The sequence below is a fragment of the Oncorhynchus masou genome, chromosome 18 (assembly GCF_036934945.1).
Source record: "Oncorhynchus masou masou isolate Uvic2021 chromosome 18, UVic_Omas_1.1, whole genome shotgun sequence".
Classification (NCBI taxonomy): Eukaryota; Metazoa; Chordata; class Actinopteri; order Salmoniformes; family Salmonidae; genus Oncorhynchus; species Oncorhynchus masou.
The window spans coordinates 60,497,148-60,508,641 of NC_088229.1; the positions used below are offsets into that span (position 1 = coordinate 60,497,148).

General features: G+C 42.7%; 1 protein-coding gene across 1 annotated transcript in view; it reads left to right on the forward strand.

The window, feature by feature from the left end:
- The window catches only part of LOC135505029 (unconventional myosin-Id-like), a 129,621-nt gene extending 125,384 nt beyond the window's left edge, over positions 1–4,237 (forward strand). Inside the window, exon 22 of the mRNA XM_064924044.1 lies at positions 896–4,237. Within this exon, the coding sequence (XP_064780116.1) occupies positions 896–1,052 (157 nt within the window). The 3' untranslated portion in view covers positions 1,053–4,237. The remainder of the gene's footprint in view (positions 1–895) is intronic.
- Positions 4,238–11,494: the final 7,257 nt, after the last annotated feature.

The following is an 11,494-nucleotide window of genomic DNA, read 5'->3' on the forward strand; positions in this document are numbered from 1 at the left end:
AATTGTGTTTTGTTAACAAACGATGCGAGCGACCGTCGTTATGGTGGAATGGTGTCAGGATGTGAGTTGGATTACGTAGACGAGCATTTCTCTCCCTCTCTTCCCAGGTGCTGTAGTTCACTGTAGCACTAGTTACAGTTCTTAAACACACACTTTAAAACACTCCGTCTGTTTGCCCACACACCCTGACTCCCTCACAAATGCTTTTTTCCCCCTCAACAAATCTTTGATTTGCCTCATTGATTCTCTCAAAGAGGGAATAGTGCAAGATGGCCGTTCAGCCAGAAACCCCTTCACTAGATGGCAAGCGCTAAAATCCAATCGGCTGGTGAGCCGTACCTACAGTACAGGCACAGGGATCATTCCTGGGGTATAGGCTAGCCTAGCATGGGCTCGCTATTGTCAATCTACATAGCAGGACTCTCCATCCCTGTTCCTGGTGAGCTACCCTCCTGCAGGTTTTTGCTCCAACCCCAGTTGTAACTAACCTGATTCAGCTGGTCAACCCGCTAATTATTACAATCAGGTGCACTAGATTAGGGTTGGTGCGAAAACCGACAGGATGGTAGCTCTCCGGGAACAGACATGGAGAGCCTTGCTCTATAGTCTATATCTATGCCCTTTGGCATCCAGTTCGCTGTCATGTCCATATTATGACGAGGAATATTGACAATGGTGAAGGATGCACATTCAATTGTAGTGAACCATATCAGTGTTTTTGGTGTAAAAAGGCCTTTAGCCTTTTGACTGAGCACACACACCAAACATCATACACCATACTCTCTCTCTCTGTTGATATTGATGTAACAGCTCTAAGCTATGCATGTTCAACACATGCTTAACAAGTCTCTCTTTCTCTCTCTCTTTCCCCCTCTCTCTCTCCCTCTCTCTGCAGTGAGAAGAGGAAGCTGCAAGTGAATATCACCAGTCCCATCCAGTGCAGTATGAACGGCAGGAAGTGCACCATCATTGTGGAGCCCAAAATCAACCAATCACAGCCAGACTTCACTAAGAGCCGCTCCGGTTACATTCTGGCAGTTCCTGGAAACTAAAAGGGCCCCTCGGGGGCCACTCGTTCTGTGACGATGACAAGTGTCAAATGAAGACTACAGGAACCATATATATTTCTTTAGGTATAGAGCTGATTTGTGAACTAGATAGTATGGCATGATGCATGGGAGGATTTGAGCTCTCAGAATGACAGACATGCCAAATGTGTACCTTTTTTGAATGGGTATTTATTTTACGCAACAACAAAAAAATTCAATAGGACATGTAAGATGTTTATCACAAAACAAAAAACAACATTTGTTTGACAGACTCTCACACATGCACAACAATAATTCATCAAAGAGTAGATTTCTCCCCCTCACTTTTCAATATCAAGTTCATATGTTTAGTTGGGGCATTAATCGTTTTATATTACGCTAGCTTTGGTTTATTTTGATTAGAATCAGATTTCATTATTTATTTTGAACTAAAGTGGAGATTTGATGGAATGTTTTTTTGAACACTACCCTTTTGTTTTGGACTAGAGACTCACAGACAGTCCTACATGTACACATTGGAAACAAGAACGGGAGAGAATGTTGTCCCGTATATTTCAGGGACAGAACCCGTGTCAGAGGCACAGATGAGAAGTGTTTAGTCGGTTAGTCACAGGGTGTGGAGTGGGATGTGTTGAGCATATCTTGAACCCGAACGTCATGACGTGCTCTGAGGGGAGCATTCAAATCTCAATTTAAAACCTGTTATCTGTTCTCTCTGTGTACTGTATGTACATTAATAGTACTCTACATGCTTATAGTATTACGCAAAATGTCTATTCCAATTGGAACTTGCCCCCGCCAGATTGTGTACATTTCATGAAAATAGTTCTAGATAATGATTTATTGATGCATCGTAAATTACTTAATCCATTATGTCAACATTTCAGCACGTCTATGCTATATGACCACAGCCAGATGCTGTACGTTTTCCATAGACGACACAGCCAGATGTTGTACGTTTTCCATAGACGACACAGCCAGATGTTGTACGTTTTCCATAGACGACACAGCCAGATGTTGTACGTTTTCCATAGACGACACAGCCAGATGTTGTACGTTTTCCATAGACGACAGCCAGATGTTGTACGTTTTCCATAGACGACACAGCCAGATGTTGTACGTTTTCCATAGACGACACAGCCAGATGCTGTACGTTTTCCATAGACGACACAGCCAGATGTTGTACGTTTTCCATAGACGACACAGCCAGATGTTGTACGTTTTCCATAGACGACACAGCCAGATGCTGTACGTTTTCCATAGACGAGAGAAAGGATGTCGACACTGTACCCGCGCAGTAAATCAGTAGTATTGTGTTCTTGTGTGACTGACTAGGCCTGCCCACTGGGCACGCACTGGCTAAATCAACATTGTTACCATGTAATTTCAAGGAAATGACTTTGAACCCACTCGGAATAGACGTTGAATTGGAATGGACCAATTGGAATAGACGTTGAATTGCCGTCTGTGCCCAGTGGGTATTGACTTAGACTGAGGTGGCAGTGGAGGGATATTATGAACACCGCCATTTCCCAAGATCCTTGGCCTACTTCCAGTAGTTCTAGTTTCAGTGTCAAAGTACTGCTGCAGATATCGCTCTGTCACTTGGCATTCTTTTCAGAGTGAAAAAAGTTTTCTCCAATCACTTTCAGAATTGCTGCCGAGCGCTAATTGCTTTGAATATCGTCCGTAAAAATCGGTATTGTAATTAGTTAGTTAGCGTCCCTCTCAACTGATCAAATATTCCTTCACCTTGCAGCTATGGCTTATGATGACCTTGTTCCGTTGGTTAATAAGCCACTTCAGACCAGAAAATTCCCTGTATTGGGGGGAACGTTGTAGGCTATGTATTGTGTTGTGGGTATTATCAGGGATGTCACAGTAGTAGTATCTCTAACGGCAGGTTTTTAATATGTAGTTAGTCCTCAGGGCTGCCTGTAAGATTTGGTTATTATGAGAAGGCCAACTATAGCTATCCCCCCATATCCTCCAGTTAAACAATATGTTTTTCGACAGGGCTTCTCTATTCCACTACTCATTACAATGCTCTGTCTGTGACTGTGTGTCACATCCCACCGAAAAAGGTTTCTCTATCTCCTGTCTACCGACATGCCTGTCTTGTAGGGAAGGATACTTTTGTCTGAGAACAAAAGCCCAGCCTGGCTGCCTCCTCTCCTCCCCTCTTATTCTCTATCGCTCTCTCTCTTTCCCCTCACTCCATCACGTCTTGGCACTATGCCCGGGTGGGTAGACTGTGCCCCCCCCCCCGTGCCCTGAGGAGAGAGGGAAAGGAAGGAGGAGACGAAAGAGAGAGGGACCGTGCATCAATGAAGACACTGAGCTAGATGAGATGCCCAATTTCCCCACTACTACATAAGTAAGACGGGAACAACACGTGGTTGTTCAGTTGAATAAGGATTCTAATGGTTCACTGACACTCTTTGGGGTGCAGCATGGAGACTATTCATATCCTGAGTCCTCTACCGTACATCCAGTGCAAATGGGAAAAAGTCATCAAAGTGAAAATAGGTTACTTTTTCCATCACGTTTTCCAGATTTTTTGGTTGAGTCCATAGCCATTTAGTCTCTTACACTCAATGTTCTATCAGCTGTACCTTACAGTTTGTGATATGTGACTCTAGAAGGTGTTGTGTCTGCTGCATCCTTGTCCCTCATTGGTTTGTGTTGGGTTTGACTTGTCTGATCCAAAGCTTTACCTACAATCCCTTCAATTGTTTTTTTTTTCCTAGCCGGATATCACTAATGTTCCTTCAGAAAGGGATCCCAGTCTATGCTATTTCATTGGGTTTGTTCTGTTGATAACTCTTTTGATTACAATGTGTCCCGTATTCCCAACGTTTCATGGTTAAAATTGTTTAAATTGTACTGCAAAGATATCCGGAAATGTTAAATTGGGGAAGATTGATAACATTGTTGTATCTTCTCATTTCCTTCAATGTATTCAATACACCAAATATCTAGATGAATATATAGATAGTTTGATCAGAAAATGTACGTGCCTAATTTTATATTTTGCATATTTATGTAATATATCAATATTGATGATGAAAGAAAAAGTGTTTGGACCAAATCTGAAGGGAACATCACTGTTTTATGTTATATGCAAGAGCCACAATGATAGTTATTTGATCAATCATTTGATTAATAAATGTATTTGCTCAAGTTTGCTCAATGACCTCATCTTTTGTTGGCATACAGCATTTGATATTACTCACCTAGTCTTGTGCGTATGCGTGTGCGCGTGAGTGTGTGTGTGTGAGTGTGTGTGTGTGAGTGTGTGTGTGAGTGTGTGTGCAAATTTGTGAATGGGGAGATGTGATGATGACACCCCTTTTATCTCTCTTCAACCAGGAAAAGACATGGTTCATCAAGGTCTGCTGGTATATAGGCTAGTCTGTGATGTTTTCTTTTCCTTCTCCCAGCTGTCTGTGTGATTTTTGGGGGGAGCCAAACCACGCTAAACCGCCTGCTAACCTAGCAGCTGTTTCCCTAGATGACGTCGCGACAGCCAAAGCCTCTGCAGTCAGGTCACAGGTCAGGTCGACAACATCACCACTTCCCTTTCCCTGTCCTCAACAGACACATCATCAGCCTTCCGATGGACGATCACTAAATCAAATCAAATTTGTCACATGCGCCAAATACAACAGACCTTACAGTGAAATGCTTACTTACAAGCCCTTAACCAAAAATGCAGAGTAAGAAAATATTTGCTAAATAAACTGAAGTTCAAAAAAGTAACACGGTAAAATAACAATAATGAGGCTATATACAGGGGGTACGGGTACCGAGTCAATGTGTGGGGGTACGGGTTAGTCGAGGTCATCTGTACATTAGGGGTAACGTGACTATGCATAGATAATAAGCAGCAGCGTAAAAAAAGGGTCAATTCAAATAGTCATTTGATTAACTGTTTGGCAGTCTTATGGCTTGGAAGATAGAGGCTGTTAAGGAGCTAGACTTGGTGCTCTGGTACCGCTTGCTGTGCGATAGCAGAGAGAACAGTCTAGAAATTGGGTGGCTGGAGTCTTTGAAAATGTTTAGGGCCTTCCTCTGACACCACCTGGTATAGATGTCCTGGATGGCAGGAAGCTTGGCCTCAGTGATGTACTGGGCCATACGTACTACCCACTGTAGCGCCTTGTGGTCAGATGCCGAGCAGTTGCCATACCAGGCGGTGATGCAACCAGTCAGGCAGGATGCTCTCGATGGTGAAGCTGTAGAACTTATTGAGGATCTGGGGACCGATTGCCAAATCTTTTCAGTCTCCTGAGAGGGAATAGGTTTTGTTGTGCCCTCTTCACGACTGTGTTGGTGTGTTTGGACTATGATAGTTTGTTGGTGATGTGGACACTAAGGAACTTAACTCTTGACCCACTCCACTACAGCCCTGTCGATCTGAATGGAGCCATTCAGCTCCTTTGTCCTCCTCATGTTGAGATAGAGGTTGTTGTCCTGGCACCACACTGCCAGGTCTCTGATCTCCTCCCTATAGGCTGTTTCATCGTTGTCGGTGATCAGGTCTACCAACGTTGTGTCGTCGGCAAACTTAATAATGGTGTTGGAGTCTTGCTTGGCCACGCAGTCGTGGGTGAACAGGGAGTACAGGAGGGGACTAAGCACGCACCCCTAAGGACCTCTTGTGTTAAGGAAGAGCGTGGCAGATGTGTTGCTGCCTACCCTTACCACCTGGGGCTAGCCCGTCAGGGAGTCCAGAATCCAGTTGCAGAGGGAGGTGTTTAGTCCCAGGGTCCTTAGTTTAGTGATGAGCTTTGAGGGCACTATGGTGTTGAATGCTGAGCTTTAGTCAATGAACAGCATTCTCACGTAGATCTTCCTTTTGTCCAGGTGGGAAAGGGCAGTGTGGAGGGCAACAGAGATTGCGTCATCTGTTGATTTGTTGGGGCGGTTTGCGAATTGGAATGAGTCTAGGGTTTCTGGGGTAATTGTGTTGATGACCAGCCTTTCAAAGCACTTCATGGCTACAGACATGAGTGCTACGGGTCAGTAGTCATTTAGGCAGGTTACCTTGGTGTTCTTGGGCACAGGGACTATGGGACTATGGTGGTCTGCTTGAAACATGTAGGTATTACAGACTCGGTCAGGGAGAGGTTGAATGCTCTGTATACATGTCCTTGTAATCCAACGGGCACTGAGGCTTTTTGAATGTCGACCTGTTTAAAGGTCTTACTCACATCGGCTACGGAGAGCATGATCACACAGTTGTCTGGAACAGCTTGTGCTCTCATGCATGCTTTAGTGTTGCTTGCCTCGAATTGTGCATAGAAATATTTTAGCTCGTCTGGTAGGCTTGTGTCATAGGGCAGCTCGCAGCTGGGCTTATCTTTTAAATCCGTAATAGTTTGCAAGCCCTGCCATATCCAACGAGTGTCAGCGACGGTGTAGTAGGACTCAATCTTAGTCCTGTATTGAAACTTTGCCTGTTTGATGGTTTGTTGGAGGGTATAGCGGGATTTCTTATACGTGTCCGGATTAGTGTCCCTCTCCTTGAAAGCGGCAGCTCTAGCTTTTAGCTCAGTGCGAATGTTTCCTGTAATCCATGGCTTCTGGTGGGGATATGTACAGTACGTATGGTCACTGTTGTCAAGATGTCATTGATGAAGCCGGTGACTGATGTGGTATACTCTTCAATGCCATCAGATGAATTTCGGAAAATATTCCAGTCTGTGCTAGCAAAACAGTCCTGTAGGTTAGCATCTGTGCATCTGATCACTTCCATATTGAGCAAGTCACTGGCACTTCCTGCTTTAGTTTTTGCTTGTAAGTAAGAATCAGGAGGACATAATTATGGTCAGATTTGCCAAATGGAGGACGAGTGAGAGTTTTGTACACTTCTCTGTGTGTGGACTAAAGGTGGTCTCGAGTTATTTTTCCCTCTGGTTGCACATGACATGTTGGTATAAATTAGGTCAAACTAAGAGTCGGCAGTTGTGCTATATTTCATACTCTTTGATTATATTGCCTTTGATTTACCCCATGGCCAATTTAAATCAAATTGAGACAGATTGAATGGTCATAGATAATGCAATGATTCAACCAGATTCTATTCTTTATGTCTCAATCTTTTGTAACTAGCTGGAATCTCTTCTGGATATGAGATCTATGCCATGTTTAATCTTCAAATTATTATTTCATGGATTTCATTCCACAGATTAGTCAGTTCATAACCCCTGCTACTCTTTAACTATACAGTATATGGACTATAGACTTGTATATTGTGGGGTCTAGTAAACAAACAGTGTCAAGTATGTGATTATATCACTGAAGGGTTCAGCTGCAGATGAAGACACCACTCATTTGTGCGTCATGAACAATCAGTGCATTTATTTTCCATCACAGTACAAAAATAAATTAAAGTAAGCAGAAACAAACTGAGAAAGGTTCAATTGGAGCAATGTCTTTTTTGTCTTTTTCAAAATAACATATTTGAACAGCTCTAATTACCCCACCCCCAACAATCACATCCAGTCCCAGTAGTATATCAGTGATCACATCCCAGTCCCAGTAGTCTATCAGTGATCACATTCCAGTCCCAGTAGTCTATCAGTGATCACATCCCAGTCCCAGTAGTATATCAGTGATCACATCCCAGTCCCAGTAGTCTATCAGTGATCACATTCCAGTCCCAGTAGTCTATCAGTGATCACATCCCAGTCCCAGTAGTATATCAGTGATCACATCCCAGTCCCAGTAGTCTATCAGTGATCACATTCCAGTCCCAGTAGTCTATCAGTGATCACATCCAGTCCCAGTAGTCTATCAGTGATCACATCCCAGTCCCAGTAGTCTATCAGTGATCACATCCCAGTCCCAGTAGTCTATCAGTGATCACATCCAGTCCCAGTAGTCTATCAGTGATCACATCCCAGTCCCAGTAGTCTATCAGTGATCACATCCCAGTCCCAGTAGTCTATCAGTGATCACATCCAGTCCCAGTAGTCTATCAGTGATCACATCCTGTCCCAGTAGTCTATCAGTGATCACATCCAGTCCCAGTAGTCTATCAGTGATCACATCCTGTCCCAGTAGTCTATCAGTGATCACATCCAGTCCCAGTAGTCTATCAGTGATCACATCCCAGTCCCAGTAGTCTATCAGTGATCACATCCCAGTCCCAGTAGTCTATCAGTGATCACATCCTGTCCCAGTAGTCTATCAGTGATCACATCCTGTCCCAGTAGTCTATCAGTGATCACATCCAGTCCCAGTAGTCTATCAGTGATCACATCCCAGTCCCAGTAGTCTATCAGTGATCACATCCTGTCCCAGTAGTCTATCAGTGATCACATCCCAGTCCCAGTAGTCTATCAGTGATCACATCCTGTCCCAGTAGTCTATCAGTGATCACATCCTGTCCCAGTAGTCTATCAGTGATCACATCCTGTCCCAGTAGTCTATCAGTGATCACATCCTGTCCCAGTAGTCTATCAGTGTAGAGTATCCTCCACTTCCTCTTTGTCATAAGAAAACAAAATTCACACATTCTTCTGTACAGATAAACTCTCACACACCTGCGCTCACATGCATCATTGAAATGCCCCTTTTCATGTTCTTTAACACCCTTTTTTTGTTCTACAAAGTACGCAACAAGATACTGAAATCGAAGTCGACTGAAATGTTCAAACATATCACTTTTTTTCTCTTTTTTTTTGTAAGGTTTTTCCAAGTCTTTCAAACAACTAGTCAGTGATGCAAGTGGCAAAAAATGGCACATTTTAGTGAGTTGGGGCAAGTGAACAGCGAGAGGGTCAAGATTCCCCTGCTTTTGACTCCTTACCCCAATGCCCTGCTTTTTCCCCAGAGCACTAGCCCATCCAAAGTGTGTCCCTCCTACTGCGCTACACACAACAACCCATTTCCCATTGCAAGGCACAATGCCACGGTACTGCTCCATAACCATGTCCATTTGCACCATACATTTTTCTCTTTGACTCCCACTGATACAGCAGAGGAGAGAGATCTATCATATGTCAACCAACAGTCCCCAAGAACAACCTTCATCACATGACAGAAGAGAATAGCCTTTTGTGGGCATGGAAAAGACATACAAATGAAAATGGTATTTATTCGCTGCATATGACTATAACCATTTTGCATTTCTAGAAAGAAATTTGAGAATCAACTAATGAAAGAAAGCATGCAGAGTTTCTCACTACTGAGGTGATAAAAAGCTGGCAAATACTACTTTTTATTCGCTTGTTTTTATGTGCATTATTTTCATTTGTTGTTTTTTCCCCCAAGGTCCAGTTAAGTCTCTGTACTGTATTCTATAGAAAACATATTCCTGTTCATCTGTGGATTCAATTCGACACATCTCTTACAACATATAACAGTGGTTGACAGAAAAACCTACCACCTCCCTTTATCTCAGTTATTGGAGATGCTATCAGTTCTATAATCTTTTCTAGCCTCTACAATTCTTCAATGCAAATGATTGCCATGTATCTTGACTGCTCCGTAAGCTCTCATGTAGATGTAGTCCAGGTTGCTATGGTGTTCCTATTTCCCTCTATGCTCTTCCATTTATCCTAGTGGCTTCAGCTGATTTGAAAACCTGATTATCTCCATGGAGGTCAACTAGAATCTAACCTGACCATGGCCTCATCTCCTCCCCAGCTGAATACATTGTTGTCTTAGATTTGATTAATATTGGCATGGAGAGATTACGCCAGGGGAGGCTGTCTGTAAATGTTTATGCTGTGCCACTGAGTGGTTTTGAGTGAAAGGCCCTGCCATTGGCTGATGGTTATGTTGTCTTGTTGATATGTGGAGCTGGGTGGTGGGTTGGGTTTGGGATTGCTCTGTGCCTCGGGTTCTAAGGGTTCTAGGGGTGCTAAAGGTTCTAAGGGGTTTTGTCTTTACTCATGGTCTCTCTGATGTGTTGGTTACTTTTTCGATGGTCAGATTTTTATTGGTTGTTAATCTAGGGCTAATCTATAGCTTATTCCATGGAACATTCATTTGCAACAACCATCAATCTTCATTCCCACCATATCCTGTTATTTGAAATAGACCAATTGATCATTCATTCATGATCTTTTGATTACAAGGGATGTGCCAAGAGAACATAAAATTACAATAAATTAAGTTCACTCAACATTTGGACATCTTTCACTGTGTTTTCAGACCTACAGGATTTTCATCAAAGATATGGCACTATAGTTAAACATTTGTTAATGCTGAATTTCTTATAGCACAATATGGACCTTCATCCCCAAGTGTTTTTAGACACAACCATCAGACAAAAGTACAAAAGAAGTCCTTGGTAAACAAATAGCCTATTTAAGCAAGCATAGCTAAATAAACTAGTTATCACTTTGTTCACAGCATTCTCTAATGCAGATGCAGTTAATTCATTCCTGCCCTCCAAAATTGCATGGCACACGTGCATTACGCTATTATTTTGAAGTTAAAAAAAGAAAAAGGGCAATAAATAAGCCTCCCTGGGCTTGAACCTTTGAACATCCATTAATTTTTTTCTGAGATGAAAATAAAGTAGGTCTTTCTTAACATGTAGTGTGACCGACCATCAAGTGTTGTGTCTTTAGGTTGTACTGTAATTCCTCATGTCCCGTTGTGTTGTGGTCAAAAAGAAATCCCACAATGCAATGCAGGCTTTTTTTCAAATCCTTCTGAACCAATCTTTCTCCACCAAACCCCTCTCGTCAAGTCACAAACAATAAACGCACAACATGAATCTGCATCGGAGGCCCCACTTTTCCTTTCAGGTCAAATCATGTTTACGCTGCAGCAGAGCTGGGTGTTCACTTCAGAGTCTAAAGAACCAGGGTTGCAGCTTGTCTGTTCATCCATGATGTGAGTAGTAGCCCAGTCACACAATAGGCAGTGCATCACAGACAGTCAGCAGGTGGCTGGTCTCAGTCCTCTACACATTCATAGCTGCTGATTTGTGTTCATTTTCTACTGTTTTTTAAATTGTGTATTATTGTTGGTTTTGTATTTTTCAATGTTTTTATATACATGTTCGTAAACAGAGGATGTACCCAAGTCTGGCATTTTTAGGTGTCAAAAGTTTTCATTCTTAGGTGCAGTGAAAATACAATCCTCTTTCCTTTCGAAAAACATTACTTGGTTTTAAGATAAATTGAGATAAATAATATTTTTACCATAAAATGTCATTTGTTTTTAATCAAACTGTGTTCTCATGTCCCTCTTCCAGTGAACTGTTGTAATGTTAGCTGTTAAACATGCTTATAATCAAAAACATTTGGGGTATATCTATGCCAAATTAACCCTTATATCAACCCTCAAAATTAATCTCTTCCCATCAAAACTTCCCCACTCCCCTCTTCCTACTCCCTCAACCAATCCCCCTCCCTCATTTTGAAATGCCAGACTGGAGTAGGCCCCTGCCCCCTCCCCGGCCCCTCTCCCCAGGGCCC